This window comes from Mustela putorius, unplaced genomic scaffold (assembly GCF_011764305.1).
Source record: "Mustela putorius furo isolate JIRA1106 unplaced genomic scaffold, ASM1176430v1.1 tig00003972_pilon_pilon_pilon, whole genome shotgun sequence".
In the NCBI taxonomy this organism is placed as follows: domain Eukaryota; kingdom Metazoa; phylum Chordata; class Mammalia; order Carnivora; family Mustelidae; genus Mustela; species Mustela putorius.
In genome coordinates, this window is record NW_025422115.1 from 22,465,682 (window position 1) to 22,482,104 (window position 16,423).

The 16,423-nt window shown below is 52.0% G+C and overlaps 1 protein-coding gene across 9 annotated transcripts in view; it reads left to right on the forward strand.

Moving 5' to 3' along the window:
• The window catches only part of STX16 (syntaxin 16), a 33,367-nt gene that overhangs the window by 15,729 nt on the left and 1,215 nt on the right, over window positions 1-16,423 (forward strand). For 8 of the 9 annotated variants that reach the window (XM_004759929.3, XM_004759930.3, XM_004759931.3 and 5 more), the window contains 6 exons: window positions 206-346; window positions 1,235-1,400; window positions 2,456-2,547; window positions 3,110-3,253; window positions 4,498-4,578; window positions 6,949-9,967. In XM_004759929.3, the coding sequence (XP_004759986.1) occupies window positions 206-346; window positions 1,235-1,400; window positions 2,456-2,547; window positions 3,110-3,253; window positions 4,498-4,578; window positions 6,949-7,053 (729 nt within the window). In that variant the 3' untranslated portion in view covers window positions 7,054-9,967. Of the gene's footprint in view, window positions 1-205; window positions 347-1,234; window positions 1,401-2,455; window positions 2,548-3,109; window positions 3,254-4,497; window positions 4,579-6,948; window positions 9,968-16,423 lie in introns of those variants that run through there. The other variant, XM_045070650.1, reaches the window with a different exon arrangement.

Below are 16,423 nucleotides of genomic sequence, written 5' to 3' on the forward strand. Positions count from 1 at the left end.
GGCGTTAGGAGTGACTACCTAGATTATAGAGAGAAACTGAAGAACCGTGTGATGAGGGGGGTGTTTGAATGAAAAGTTGCTCACGCGTCAGTGAGCCTACAGGTCGGCCGAAGCCTGCGCTCTATACTCGAGTGCAGCTGATGGTCTGGGAGGCCCACGACGCCTGGCGGGCATCAGTGGGGTCCTGGTGGTTTCATTTGTTTAGATACAGTATGATGTCGGCCGGATCAAACAGAAGATGAAGGAATTAGCCAGCCTTCACGACCAGCATTTGAACAGACCTACCCTGGATGACAGCAGCGAGCAGGAACACGCCATTGAAATCACCACCCAAGAGATCACTCAGGTGAGGATGGAGATGGACCCCAGGGGGGACGGGCATTTCCCAGCCTTCTCATGACCCTCTCAAAAGCCATTACGTGGTGCAGACTCTAAATCAGATCACACTTCCCAACCCCAAGTTCACAAAGGGACGTGAGGCCCTGAGTTCCTCCCCAAGAATCAGCATGTGTTGTAGAGGAATGGGGCTGGGTTTCTCAGTTGTCAGTAGATACCACCGTGGACGGATTTAGAAGTGTGTGCCTTTAATTGTGTACTAGTGATTACAAATTATTCATGTTAAAAAATGGTCCTCGTAATCGGAAAAGATCGGGAGCTGTTGCCCAAGACTCGAGTGTATTAGTACCTCGAGGAACTTAGTACCCTAGAAGAATTCCTTGTAAAATGCTCAACTTGAGTAATTTTTAAGTAATCTGACTGGTGTGGGAGCTCTAGTGTTTTACATTTTTTACTTGTGTGCGTCTCCTGGTTGTGATCCTCAGTGGAGGGGCTGGGTGCTCTGGGAGAGCCCTGGGTGTTGGAATGTTGGAATTCCAGCTCTTGGCAAGGTAACAACGCCATGGTTCTCGTCCCTCTGACTCTGGTGTTCTCATCTATAAAATGGGAACAGTCATATTAATGCCTGCCCCAGGGTGGGCATGGGGGTTAAGTGAGAAGATCGCAACAGCAGGGCAACACGTGACGACGCAGTAGAAGATGCCCCCAGCATCCGTTCCCGTCTGGCTGGGTCTTTCTGAGGATGTAGATGAGGCCTCCGGCAACTTTGATCTGGTCCCCTTGCCCGAGGTCCGCGTGCGTGAGCAGCGCGGTTGCCGTCCCTGGGACGGGCGTGCGGAGGCGCTGGCGCTCGGGGCCCCTTCCCGGCCCGCTGCGAGCCGTGGGCTTGTCCTCCCAGCTCTTCCACAGGTGCCAGCGAGCCGTGCAGGCTCTGCCCAGCCGGGCGCGCAGGGCCTGCTCCGAGCAGGAGGAGCGGCTCCTTCGCAACGTGGTGGCCTCGCTGGCGCAGGCTCTGCAGGAGCTGTCCACCGGCTTCCGGCGCGCGCAGTCGGGCTACCTCAAACGTGAGTGTCACTGGCTGCTCTGAGGGCTTGGGGGTCGCGAGAATGCCGGCGTGGGGACCGCAGACCGCTTCGGTCTTCATTCTTCTCTTTCGCTGCTCATTTTCCCTTTCCTCCTCCGCCCTCCATGATGACCCCTGGGGGAGCTTCACACCTTCTGGTGCCCGCGGGAGCCCCCGCCCCCAGCGGCCCCCACGGGAGGCTGGGCACAGGCTGTCAGGACAGCCCACAAGCAGCGAAGCGTCCGGCTTCAAGAATCGTGCGAGAATCATTCCAGCACGTCTGTGAAGCCTGTAGCTCTCCAGATGTTGGGTTGGGGGAAGCTGCCAACAAAGAGGTGAAATCCGCTGTGATGACGTGAAAGCTTTCTATTTCCATAACGACTGAAGCAGGCAAGCGCCTGGAAACCCTTTCTGGGAGCAGTCGAACCCCTGGCTGCTGGCTGCTTGGCACTAGTGACCCACTCAGCCCACCTTGGCTTCCAGACAGTGGGAAGTCTGGTTGGCCACAGCCGCATCCGAATTACCTCATCAACAGGTTTTCTTGATGCCACTATAATCAGTAGTCTCCCCACATACCGAAAAAACAAAAACCAAAGCCTAGTTCCCCCTCCCTTTAACAACTGGCATATTTGTATTTTAATTTCAATACTTCTGAAATTTGATTAGGGCCATTTGGAATTGTTGCTAGAGATGCTTCTAGAGAGAAATACTGATTTTTTTTAAAAAATGCTTTGTAGCAGCAGTTAGATTAAATATTTCTGCCTCACTTAGAGTCTCTCAGGTGGCTTTGTCCCGTTGTCACTCACTTGGCATCAAGTGAGTTGTACATGTGTACAGTGTGGTTTTTGTCTTGAATAACCCTCAGTGCGTGCATATCGTTACCTGTTTATAACCCTTGACTCTCCCCCCGCCTCTGTTGGAGATAGGCTCCTTTTAAAGCTAAGAATATCTCCATTTTGACTGTTGAGTTTTACTCTAGATTTCCCCTTTTTAATGGTGGAACAGTAACCAGGATGGTTTACGTACTCGAGTAAAGTGAATTCCTATCTGTGATAGGCATGAAGAATCGAGAGGAAAGATCCCAGCATTTTTTTGATACATCAGTACCACTAATGGATGATGGAGACGATAATACTCTTTATGACCGGGTACGTGAAGGGGCTGCAAGACGGGCTGCTGTGCATCTGCGCTCCGTTCTGTTCCTTCTCCTCATAGACCTGTAGCTTCCGTGCAATGCCGATGGGGCAGCGCTGCTTGACCTGTACATCCGTCAGGTTGTTTTTGCGGCAGGTGGAAGAACAGTCATGGGGGCCATACTGTTCCTTCCTTTCTGTAGGCTGCAAAGAGGCCTTGCCATCTGCCTTCCAGAACCTTCGGGAAAGCAGTCTGCACACCGCACGTTGGGAAGAACCCAGAGAAGTGCAGGGTCACCCCCGGTGGTTTTGCTGCTCGGCCCTGCATAGCCGCAGACGGGTTCTCTTCGTGTCCCCTGCTTTGGCCCCTAGTGCTTTAGACCGTCCTGCTTGTTTAGGAATTCGGATCTTTCCTGTCAGGGAAAAATAATAAGTGCTTATGTGTTGTGTTTATGTGCTTTATAGAAATATTTTCAGAATTTGGTCTTTAGATGGTATCTGCAGCTGTACAGTGTACCATCTGGTGGGGGAAGAGGAGAATCTAAAGCTACAAATCCGGTGCTTCTTGTCTCGCTAGGGTTTTACGGACGACCAGTTGGTGCTGGTGGAGCAGAACACGCTGATGGTGGAGGAGCGTGAGCGGGAGATCCGCCAGATCGTGCAGTCCATCTCCGACCTGAATGAGATATTCCGGGACTTGGGAGCGATGATCGTAGAGCAGGTGTGTGCTTTACCTTCCTCATCGCCGAGTCTTCCTGCGGGGACATCTGGTCCTTCTGGAGACTCTTGAGTCTGCATTCGTGTCGGGAAACAAAATTTGACTCTCCTCCCCCCGTGTATGTGTGTATGTGTGTGTGTGTGTATGCTTACACACTTACATGGGTCTGCGTATGTGCAAATGATAGGCATATACTAATGTTCATTTCCTATAAAGCTACTGATAACATTTATTTTTTTAAGTGAAAGATAAATATGGGTAGACGGTCTCGTGTTCTCTGCCCATACTTCAAGGATGCTGATGAGACCACCCTACCGGGGGGTCTGGTGAGTTCTGCCCCCACTCAGCAGTGATTCTGGCAATAGATAAGGTTTCCCTTCTAATTTTGGCAGGTTACTGTGTAAGGGCAACTGGAACCACTAGCTTTCAAGTAGAATTAAATTGTTTGTTCAGTGTTACAATCTGATTAGGGTATTTTATTATCTTGCCAGCAGGGATTTGGGTCCTGATCCCCCTGCAACCAGCTGCACAGTGGAGTGTTGAGGCCGTGGAAGATCTAGTTACAGTAATTACTCCCGCGGTTCCCGAGGAACTGCGCTTGCCACCTCGTCTGATGCAGCGGGTTCCATTAAGAGCTCTGTTCTCCACATAGCCTGGTGTTCCCTTCTTTCCGTTTGAACCGACAGATTAAACAATTAAAAACAAAATTCCCCTTGAGGCAAACGTGTAATTTTACACGGTGGGTCAGAGCTCACTGTCTCTGCTCTGACCTGTGGACACCCGTGTCGACGTTGACAGGCGTGCTGGTCGGTTTCCAGGCCTAATCGTGACTGGGCCTAGCTTAACCAGCGCGCTCTGCTCACTGGAATCCAAGCATTTAAGCAGCCCATGGGCACAGAAGTCAGGCCCTCGCCTCGCAGAGCCTGTTTCCGCTCAGCCGTGTATCTCTTAAAGCCCCAGTAAGGCAGTAAGGCTGAGTGTGGCATATGTTAGAGCGGCTAAATCCGAAAAAGAAAGCTTAGTTTGTCAGTATTTCTTTTTCACGAGTTAGACTTCATGCAACTAACACGGCACTCTGCCTCTGAGTGGCTCATACTGCTTGATGACGGGTTCCAGAGCTTTCCGTGTGCCCCTTTCTAGCAGCGGTTGAGTAAAACAGATAGTGCTTGAGTCATGGCGGCTGCAGCTGCAGCTGCAGGTTCCCAGTGGCCGTTGTCGGTTGTCTGTAACTGTCATCTCTCACTCAGGGTACAGTCCTTGACAGAATTGACTACAACGTTGAGCAGTCCTGTGTCAAGACCGAAGACGGCCTGAAACAGCTTCACAAGGTAATGCCGTGCGTTTCTGCAGCCGAGAGTTCGGGGAGCCATTCTCAAGTACCCGGGGCACGGGGGGGCGCAGCGGCGGGGCGTGCAGGAACAGCCCGTGTCTGTGTAGGCGGCGCCGACCGCGGGGGACCGGTCATCCTGCTGCAGGGAGCCACTCCACGGGCACCTTGCACCTGGATTCCAAAATTGCCGAGAAGTGACAGGAGATTTCTTCCTTTCAGAAATTATTTCATTCTTTGGCTCCTCTTGTTTAGGAAATCAAGGGAATGGGCGTTTGCTAGGTCGAACATTCTGTCCACTTGTTGCTGCCGACTCAGGTCTCTCTTGCTGTGACGCATTTCTGATGCGTTGCTGGCAGAGGATTGCTCTGGAGCAGATAAAAATCTCATTTTCCCTTTTAATTACCGCAGTATGTCTGTGTGCCACCTTGAGAAAAGCATAGTTCGTTGAAGTGAGAGTAGCTCTCTTAGTCTTCGCTAATAAGGTAGCTATCTCTGGGCTACCTTTCATGATCTTTATTGAAAAATAACCAGGAAGCGTCTTAGGAATCTTGTCACCAGTATCGAGAAACACCCGGAGGCGGCCGAGCGGCCCCCCCTGTGATTGGGAGCGTCTTTTCTTTAAAAGGCACGGACGTTCGTCCTTGGGCAGTCCATTAAGTCCCGCCCATCTCCGTGCGGCCCGTTGAGACCGTGTGAGGCCGCAGCCAGCTAATGAGCCTTTCTCCGGTCCGCGCGTGGACGGCTCTGCCGCCGTTGGGGAGCTGGTTGCTCTCCGTGGCAGGGGTGGCCCCGTCTGACGATGACCCCAGCTTTACAGAAAGGGATCCTTGCCCCTCCCGTGTGCTCGCGGCTGCGGCGGGGCGCGGGGTGACGCCAGCGCACGATGGAAGGGAAGGCCCTGCCCCGGGCAAGCAGAGAGCTTCTTGAGCTGCCGAACCTGCGTATGAAAGACTGATGACTAGCTTGAGTTTTCTTCTCTGAAATACCCACTTTCTGATACGCTGTTGAATTATGCATTGGTTTTGAAGTTCTTAAATAAAAGCTAGTGAGACATGTTTTGTAATAAGGCACAGATAAAGGGCAGAGCTTTCTCTGCAGGAGTGTACAAAGCCAGTGGGAACTAGAAATTTTGTTTTGGGTTCTACTTTATAAATTGCTTTGAGAAGCTTTAAAGTATATCGTTTCATATCGGTTTCCCTGGTGTTCTAGGTTCCGTATTAGAGCAGCAGACGTGCTCCGGCTTCCCCCTCCGGTCACACTGCTGTCAGTGGCGTGGCTGGCCAGTCCCCTGGCGGTCCCCAAGGAGGATGGAGCTGGGGGTGGCTCCGCACGGGCCGGACTCTGCAGACGGGTTAATCTGCCTGCCCCGATGTTCCCTCCTGGTTGTTGAGTGGCTCCCTGTGGGTGTGTAGGCTCCCTTAGGAAACAAAACCACCAATCAGAAGGTTGATGGGGACCGCAGAGGTAAAGCAGAAGAGATTGGACATTCTCATACGTCTCCATCAGGCTGTCTCCTTCGTGTCCTTCCCTGTGAAGGAGCATCACCTGGGGAGGGCAACCTCGCAGCTCCCTCCTCGGCCACACTCCTCTCCCGGGTCAGTCCCTAGGAACCCAGGTGGGGCGTTTTTGTGTGAGCACAACAGGCGTGGTGTGAGTGAGGGCGTCCCCCTCCCCGCCCCCGCCGTCTAGCCCTGCCCAGGGCCTCCAGGCTGCTGTGGGCAGGGGAGGAGTGCAGCGGGTGCTGAGCTCGGGAAGCTCCTGTCTGTCGTGCTGGCGGAAGCACTGCGGGCGAGCATTTACCTCAGGGAGGCTCTTTGTGCACTTGAGACCCGTAGGGCATACTTTTCGCACTCCTGTTGCAGCAGAGGAGTGTTCCTGTTTCCAGCATCAGGGGAGGCAGAAAACGCCCCTCTTGGGGGCCGTCAGTTCATGCACACTGGCTGGGGTGACCTCAGCCCGTTGTTGAAGGTCGTCACGAAGGAGGTATACGTTCATCCCAAAAGCTGTGTCCAGAAACAGGAGGCTCTCCTCAAAAGAGTGGCTCCTTGGGGTCAGTGGAAGGTGGAGGAGAAGCAGGTCCACCCAGCCCTGGGGTGGAATTTGGGGCTTCTGCCGCCAGCCTGTGTCCTTTGTGGGCCCGGGCCGGCTCCCGTGCACCCAGGGTAGCTCGGTAGCTCCGGCCTCCTGCAGGCTGTCCGCCCCGCATTGAGGAACGTGCTAGAACTGATGGCAGGGCTTGTAGTGACGCGACGTAGCCTGTGGCAGAGAGGCCAGTGATGCAGACAGAGCCGCAGGCCCAGGACTGGAAACAACGAGACTTGATTTGGGATTTTTGGGAAAATGACAGCCTTTTTCCCTCTCTCTATAGGCAGAGCAATATCAAAGGAAGAATCGGAAGATGCTTGTGATTTTAATATTATTTGTCATCATCATTGTCCTCATTGTTGTCCTCATCGGCGTGAAGTCTCGCTAGGCGTCCGTGGGGCTGCGTGTGCCACCCGCATGGCCTCCCAGGCGCGAGGGGCGTGGCCACCCCACGGGCACAGCAGAGGTGCAGGCTGTGGACCATGTGGGGGCCGCGAGCGCCGGCCGGGACTCCTCGTCACGGTCGTGCTCAAGCAGAGGGACGGGCTTCTGGTTTTCCTTCGTTGTCAAGAATTTAAGGACCTTTGCTACTGCTGCAGAATAGAGATTGAGCTGTGTCATCAGTGATAATATATATATTTTTTTAGAAAGAGAAAAATGAGTTGAATGTTTACAGGCACTCCACAAGTTGGTCGATACTGTATGTGCATATGTCATTTTTTTAGCTGTCATGTCGGAGCAACATGTTAAAATAATTTTTGGAAACATTTTTTAAAAACCATCTGGTTTTTAAGAAATTTGGTACCAAAAATTTGTGAGTAGAGGCAAAAATGCCTCTTCATCTTTCTTTGTATGTTTTCCAGTTGAAAACAAACTGAGAAGTCCTTTAAGAATTTATAATCCATTCCCCATTAACTTAATTTAGCTTTTCCATCACTGTTAATGATCAGAGTAACAAAGTGTGAAAAAGAAGAAACCATCATTGATGGTAATTAACACATTTAGATGGGCCGGTTACAACGGCCTCATAAGTTTGAGTTAACTATATAAATGGGCTGTTCCTCATCCAGAATCCGTGCCCTGCATCTTCTACTGTAAACCAAAAGGGGTTACTGAACAAAACCACCTAAACTTAGAAGTTGGTGATTAAACCCGACCTCACCAGAAAACATGCAGTGGAAGATGAGCAGCGTCGTGGAAGTCACCAGAATCAGCCAGTGCGTCCCTGTGCTCGTCCCCAGCCGTCCTCGCTCAATCCATTACTTCTACACTAACCACATAATGGCCTGTTCAAACCAGACACCATTTAATGAACTGTGAATTTACACACAGGCCCTTCTGAACGGGCCGCCCCATTTAGGATTAGTGGATCTCAAATTATTAACCAAACGTCGCTCCATTTCAAAGTCAAATACTCCACCAGTGGTGTGATCTATCCGCTCCTTCCCTGCTGCTAACGTGCCCAAGAGAGCGGGCACGTTCCTGCAGATTGTGACAATCTGGATTAGGAAATCCCTCCTTTGCGTGAGCATGAATCAGATCGCCAAAGCAGGACTTTGCCGTTTACTTACCTATTATCAATATGGTGCTCGAATATATTTCTTGAACTGTAGAATAATGTGGAAAGTGATGGCGACTTTGAAAGCTGAAGTTGTTCATGTTTTATTGGGTCTTGAGACACCAGTATCTTTTTAATGGTCTTTGTATAATTTCCAATGGCTCCTCCATTGTTTTTTACCTCTCCTAAAAAGTTTGAGAAGAGCATGACTTCATTAAATGTGCCGTCCTTTATTTGGATCAGTCACATAAAATATCTCTTTAGAATTGACTTTAAAGTAGGTTTCTGGAAACTTAAACTCAAGTCCAGAGGTTCAAGTCATCCAAACAGATCATGGTCTTAATACCCAAACCCACGTCCCAGCCTTACAAGTCGTCTGTGACTCCAGGAGGCCACTGGTTTTCATATTACTGCCGTGACTGTAGAATGATCTAGAGACGCCCCTGGCATTTCAGGAAATCATGTGGTATTCCCTGACAAACAGTTATTTATTGGGAAAAGGGTCGGGAAATAGGAACCCCCACCTCCTGGATCACCCCCGACACGTGGGGCTTCTCCAGACCTCGTGAGGAGCTCTAGGCACTCCCCACTCAGCTGAGTCGAATCTGGTGGCAGAGTCTGGGTGTCCCGGAGACCAGCTTCCCCAAGGAGCAGGGCTGCGCCGGGCAGCGCTCTGCTGCCTGTCGGCCTGCAACGGCACTACTGGATGACTGGTGGAGCTTTTAACATGCTCAGTCTTCCCCTTGAAGGAAAGTGACCCTTTAAGAAAGGATCCCACAAGAAAGAAGGGATCGCCATTTATTTATGTTTATTTTCAGTTAATAGGGGCGATCGGGGTTGGTTTTTGCTCCCTACCCCCTCACCCCATTTGGGTTAAATAATAGAGCTAAACAGACGTGGTGTCAAGGATCTTGAGTGGTGTGAAGCCAGCGTGGGGCCACTGTCTGCTGCCGTAGCCTCGCCCCATGGCGGGAGGCCGCCCCAGAACCTGGCGCCAGCGGGCCCAGCTGCTCTAAACACTGTATTTTTCTTTTGAGCCTTTATCAGGGAAAGATCAGCAGCCTTGGGGCAAGTAAGAGAAAACTGGTCATGGAGTCCTGGTCCCTCAGGGTCATTCTTCCCCTCTAAGGAGACGGGCTCCTGCAGGCAGCCCTGGCCTGCAAAAAGGCTGCGGCGTCCCTCTGTCAGGCTCCGGTCGCGGTGAGCGCCGGCCGCCTCTTCCCCGCCTGCGGTGCCGGCAGGGAAAGCTCCTTCCGGGCACTCCTGGACTCAGCCCCGGACGCCTGCGCCCTCCGGCATGTCCTGGGGTGGTTCCTTGGACGGCACCGGAGAGGAGCGAAGTCAGTGTTGACCATGGGGTCTCCAAAGCTCCAGATCTTTCCCGAGATTGTAACTGAAATCTACTATCTCTTCTCGTATTAATTTGGGGGTGGGGGGTGCTGTCTTCGCCATGGACGTGAAGCAGTGTATGTCTCTAATTTAACGGATTTACCGCTTTCTCTGCTAATTGAGAGAGCATTATTTATTTGTTTTGACACAAGTGCTTTCAGTGTTTTATCCTAGCTAATGGCTTCTTAAAGGTAATAAAACCCTTCCAACCTAATTGGTCAGATAAGACTTTTCTTCTTGTGTGCTTAAATAAAGCAATTAGTGAAGCGCTTCTATCCAAAATGACTTTTTTTAAAACTAATTTACTGTTCCTGGAAACTTTTTGTACAATAAAGCAGTCGTGCAGATTAAAGAACATGCTGCAGTCCTCGTATTAATTTTAACGACGGGCCTTGTGTTTCTTCCCATGCGTCTGTGTTACGGGAGGGCCTGGTCCATTCTGGGATCGTTTGGGCCAATGACTCTTTGTCTGGTGTCTGAGGCCTTGCCTGTGTCTGAAAGTCCGTCCATCTGCCTGATGGATGCTTGTGGACGGACTGATCTGTCTGCTTTCCAGCATACAAAAGGGAAACTGTCTGCCGAAAAGGCAGACAACTACTTTTCTTATGAAAATGTATGCTTCCTATACCTACCCAGAAACACTTGGGAGATCTTCAAGTAAAATGTAGTCCGTGTGCCTTGCTGAGAAATCCTACTACAGCCAGGCTCCGGGAGACTGGAATTTCTAAGTGACTTTAGATGTTTCCTGTTCCGTTACACCGAACACTTCAGGGATGGTCTTTGCCAGCTAAACCCAGAGCCAGGCCCACGCTTTCACCAGGAACGTGCCCGCCTCTGGGCTCCTCCTCAGGGACCAGGGTGGGTCTTTGTCACCTAAGCATCGCCGTTCACGTCATCCAGGTGTGATGGCATCTGTCTTCGTGTCCTTAAACCCCAGCGTCCGCTCCGCGGGAGAGGACTTGCCCGGGAGTCACTGTGGCAAGCCAGGCATTCTGTCCTGTGAGGCACCTGCTGCCCAAGGAGGTCATTGACCTTCCTGTTGGTGAACTACACGGAGCGGGCGGCCTTCTGTTGTGCTCGCTCCTTGCTTTTTTGGCTAGAAATTCTATCTCCCCAATTTGTTCAAAGCCCACTGGCTCTGTCCAAGTATCGAACCCGCCCCTCAAAGGATAGACACTTGCCGCAGGCTTCAAGAACATTCTGACCAGTGATGACCTTGAAGGAGCCCTCCACCCTGGATGTCACAGCCGTGTAAGTGGCGATGCGTGTGAGCGCACTGTGGGCTCTGGGGGGGGGGGCCTCCTGAGCGGTCACCTAGGGCGTCAGGTTTCCAGATGAATGTTTGGTGGCTCCCTCTGGAAATGGCACTGCAGGTGTGTGCAGATAGCAGGGCGCGACGAAGGCTCGGTCCTGGCCCTCGCTTGCGACCGGCCCAGAGGCACAGGAGCGTGGGCCCAGAGACACAGGAGCGTGGGCCGTGGGGTGGTTCCTCCCGGAGGCCTGCACTGACGGAGGAGGCGGGCTGGTAGAGACGTGTCCTGCTGAATCCAGTGCACCTCCTCGAAGAGCTCTGATCAGCACCCAAGGTGGGAGCGACCTGAGGTTCCTCCTGGTCTCTCCTCGCTGCCACAAAACAACTCAATTGCCTGGTATAATTTGTGGGTAAACTCGGTGGGATGGCGAGTTATTCTAACATGCTGGCTTAACTTTGGCCATCGGGCTCCCTTAGTCTAGTCAAAACCTGTGGGGGCCAGATGGAGAGGTCTGGGTAATGTCTTCACAGGAGGGATGTCTGGTAGTCGGGAGCACAGGGGACAGGACAGGGCTGCAGGGGAACCACCGGACCGATCAGTTATTGTGAGTTTCCGTTGTCTCCTAGGATTTGGGGAGGCAAACTTCTTCGTTTGAAGAAGTGAAACAGCGGCGTGCGTATGTACAAACGTGGGATTCAAATTGTCTACCTGTACGTGTGTGTGTGTGTGTGTGTGTGTGAGCCCTTAGCATCTCCTCTCTCCAGATTCCCTTGACCACCCAGATGCCACCTCTGACCTGTTCCCTGATGTCTCCGTTTCATTTGTTTTGAAATGGAGGGCAGGGGCGGGTGTGGGGGTGAACTCACATGGACTGCGGGCGGGCACACGCAGAGACTGCGGCTCGCCTAAAAGCGTCCCGGACTTGGGACTCGGAGTTAGGGGACATCCGCTGGGTCTCCTGTGCTCCTTGCCCAACCGCACACCACCCTCCCCATCATTCTACCGTCTCCGGCCAGACCTTCCCCGCACCTCCCTCCAGCGGACATTCCACAGAGTCATATGGCAGAAACTTGAGCACAATTATCTGGTCAGTTGAGGCAAAAGAAAATAATCATTTGTCCAATTGTCCCAATTAGCTCTCTGGACTGTCCTGAATGCTCAGGATAATTGCGTGGGCCTCGCGTTCAGCTCTGTGAACTGGCTAAAACGGATCATGGAAACGAGACTCCGTTCAGTACAACGTACATTTAAATTAGACTTCGTCAAAGTAGACCATTGGGTTTAGTGTTTTCTGTTTGTCAACTATTATTCTAAAATTGCTTTTAGCTAATCATCCCAATTCTGCCATTAGTAATCACTATTTCTCCCGTTTCATGGATGTAATGGAGGCGAAGATGGCTCTGGTTCGCGTCATTCGGCGTCCCTCGGAGGAAGTGCTGAGGGAAGCCCGTTTTTCTGACTTGGTGTGCCGACTCGGGACCCCACAACCGCCCTCCCTTTCCATCGCCGCTCCCCCAACCCCCGCGCCCCCACTCCCCACCGCGGCTGCCCCAGACGGGAAACCCGAGACCCGCCCCCAGGCTCGCTCTCGCTCTCGAGGCCACAGGACCAGGACCACCCAGGGCTGGAGCTAGAACCTTCGAGCTTCTCATTTCCAGACCAGTACTGTTGCCGCTTAGGCCACTTTAGTTGTTCATTTCTTTCCGTAAAATTAAATGACCTTCTTCCAGAGAGATTTAACGGTCGAGATGGGATGAGCTAAAGGCTCCTCAAGGACTTTGTTCCTTATTACGAAGAGTAGAGCAGACCGAGGCCGGGAGAGAGTCGCGACGGTGGCCCGTCATTATCCCTAGCTCAGTTGTCCGCGTGACTGCTCTGAAGAGATTGCTGCTGACTAATCCCACCGCCGGTCCGAAAGCGGCGACTCTTGGGTGACATGACGCGGCACGCGGACGTGTGCGGGGTGGCTGCTGACGGAAGGCGTGTGTGTGCATGTGTGTGTGCCCGGCGCGCTCCCCGACATGGAGAATGTCATTTTCAAGTTGTAAACAATAAAAAATAGGCTGGAGCAAAACTGATGGTACAATTGCCTGAGAATGTGGTACTTCATTTCCACACTATGCAATGGCTAGAAATTGATTTTTTTTTTAATCCAATTAAGCCTCAAGGTTGGTTATCCATTTAAAAGGTCGGCTGAGTTAAACAATGACAGTACCTTCAGTTCATGCTAATAATTAAATTTACACAGAACTCGGCCACTTGCATTGTGCCTCGCGGAGGCGGGTGTCGTGTGTGTTGCACAAAAACGCGCCGCAAAAGCCCCCAGGGGTGGTGCCCACTCGCCAGCCAACCGGGACCCCTGCCCGGGACCCCGGCCCGGGGCAGCCCACCGCCTGGCCGCCGGCCCTGGCCCTCCTTCCCCTCGGGTTCCCACAGCCCGCCCTGGAGAGCCCTGGGCCCCAGCGGGCCTCCCACCCTGCCCTCCCTCCCACCCCTGGAGCCTCGGGACACAGAAAGTAACCTCGTCTAAAGAGGAAAAAAAAGAGGGGGCTCCTGGTGTGTGTGTACCCTTGGCGTATGCCCGGAACTCTTCGGTCTCGCGTGCTGCCGAGTTTATACCGTGGCAAGCAAGTCGTGTTTTAAAAATAGCCCTTTATGGTGCGAATTGACTCGGTGTTTCCCACGTGTTAAGAAAAAGACTCCAAAAAGACTTTTTATGGTTCTCCCAGGTGATGTTTAAGCGTTTGAGTTGATGAAGATGTTAGGAGACCCGGGACCCTGATTGGAAGGCTTTTTATTCTGTTTGGGTTATAATGTCACTTGAGTTTTGTAAATCGCTGAGTGGGGATAAGTGATCTTATTTCAAATCTAGCATTTTAACCTGCATTGTAATGTAAGGAAGGTCACTCCGATTCAGTACTTTCCGTCTGTAACTCTGAACCAACCTGGAAGATGGAACCTTCCAGATTTAGTGAGAAGAAAATATGTATGTATATTTCTGTGTGTGTGTGTGTGTATCGAATTTCCCTCTCAGGGTCCTTAAGAAAAACCAACAATTCCTGCTTAATGTTTCGTTCCCCCCCCGACCCCCCCACACACCCCCCGCCCCCCCGCTTACCTCATGCAGCTCAGCTGCCAAAAGCCTCTGCAACAGATTTGTGATTCTTTTTTACTTTTTAAAAGATCCGCGTTTAGATAATGCCGACAGATGTGTGGCTTTAAAAAGAGGGTGTTTCTGGAGAAAAGAATGCGACTCGGGTTTTTGAAGATGGACTCCTTTTCGAAGCTCTGGAGAGACAGGCTATTCAGGAGGATCCTGTGAGGGCAGGATTTCCTAAAGAAAAGATTCTCGATCCTCGTCCAGCTTTGCGCCTCCTTCTGCTCTTCTGTGCACCTTCACTTCCGCACACTGAGTCGCCGCCAGGAACACGGAACCACCTCGGGCCGGTTAATCACCTCTCTCCCTGCCCCCTTCCCACAGCCGCCCCCACGCCGAGGCCCCGATTTTCCACACCGCCCTTGAAAACTTCCGCAGCTGCAGGAGTGATTTTGCTGGTGCTCAGAAGCCAACAAGAATTTGGTCCCCAAGACAAGGAGGGTTATTCCCGTCCGACAAGGTGGGCTTCCGGGAAGAAAATTTAGGCTGCCGGAGCGGCAGGCGACTGCCCAGGGCAACTAGCTCAGCCCCTCGTTTTATGGAAAAGTCCAAAAACTGATGTGGGAAGAAACGCTTTTTGTTGTTAATAAGTGGTTTCTGCAGCACATTTTTATTAACAGTGTTCTCTCATCGCGCTGATATCAGAAGGTAAAAAGCGCTCTAGATGAAATCACAGAATGTGCTTTTCAAGCCAAGTGCGAAAGATTACATGCAGTGTGCCGTCTTTTGTACCGAGTGCGCATAAAACGCGGTTTTTCAAAAAAAAAAAACCCAGGAAAGATAAACCCAATCCTGAGAAAAACGGTGACCTCCAGGAGAATGAATGGAAAAGGATTAGAAGGGACAGGGGACCCCTTTGAGCATTCCTTCCTGCGGTTTCAACTGTTGAGCCACAGAAGTGTATGTCTTCTAAAAAAGAAAATGTTTAAAGAAAAAAAAAGAAAGAAAAGGAAAAAAGCCAGCAAGCCGCTCCGTTCAGGACAAACAGAAACATGGGACTCTAGGTAGGTATCAGACCGTACAAAGGCGAAGTAAGTGTTAAGTATCCCGGTGGGATCATTCCCTAAACAAGCAGAACGAGCAGACTCTGGACTGCAAGGCGGTGGGTTTGGGGTTGCGAGTGGAAGCTGTCAGGAGAGACCAGCCGAGGATCCACAGGAGGGTGATGGGGAACTCAGGTTCTCAGCGTGGGAGAAGGAAGAACCCACATGGGGTAGGACCCGTGAGGAAGAGCCCAGCAGCACGGGCGTCGACTCCAAGGAACCACACGCACACATGACACTCCTCGGAAAGCATCAGAGACAGCGACCGCCCAGGAGTGCAGAGCGCGCACTGCACAGGCAGAACTGGATTTCCAGATAGAAGTCTAAGCAGCCGTGCCCCATCCCCGCCCGACCGCAAGGAGACCAGGGCTCCTGTGAGGCCTGCCCAACTCTCGCTACAGGGCCAGGAAGGGGCAGAGTGAGCCTGGGGTCCATCTTACTGTTCCAGGGAGGATCGCGGTCCTCAGAGGCCGATAGGAACATGTGAGAAGGACACGGGTGCCGGCCTGGTAAGGCCCTGGCTGGCCCGAGTGGGGCCAGGGACCACGAAAGAGCCAAACGCAGGGAAAGAACTGGAGAGCCCACAGCCACCGCCCACTGTGACACCCACCCGTCTTCAGGTTCATCCTGCGTGCCCACCGTCGTGAAATTCTCTCTTAGAAATGAAGCTCTGCGCCTTCCTTCTTGCCCGGGACCCCACAGATGATGTGAGTCCTTCCAGGGGGTGAGGGGAGGCAGGAGGTCTGGAAGGGTTGATCAGCTAGAAAGTCAGCCTCTTGCAAGCAGTACTAGACCTGGGCAGCCGTCCTTAGCAGCTGCAAAAGCTTCCAGGGAGAGGTCAGGAGAAGGCAGGGCCTGAGTCTGCATGGGTTTTGAAGAGGAGACTGAGCTGAACACCATTAACTATGAGGGGGTGACGGCCCTTTGCCGTTTGAGATCAGGCCGATCCCGCTTGAACCAAAAAGCCAGTCACGGGAGACACATGGGTGCCGTGGCTCCTGGTGAGATACGGTGGCAAACACGACGTGTTTAACCTGAATCTAATCACAAGGAAACAATCCCAACGAATCCAGACTGCGGGACTTTCTACGCCACCCGTCAATGTCAGGAAGGACAAAGGCAGGGATTGTTCTGGATTCAAGGAGACCAAAGAGACTTGACAGCCAAGCGGAACGCCTGGTCCTTATTTAGATTCTGGGTTTTCAAAAGGCCATGAAGGACACTTTGGGGACAGTCAAACAAATTGCAATGTGGACTGTGTATTCGATAATCATATTGTTTGGATGTTAATTTTCTTTGGGTATGATCGGGGTATGTGATTATGTGTGGGATGGTGTCCGTGTTCCTAAGAGATAGAT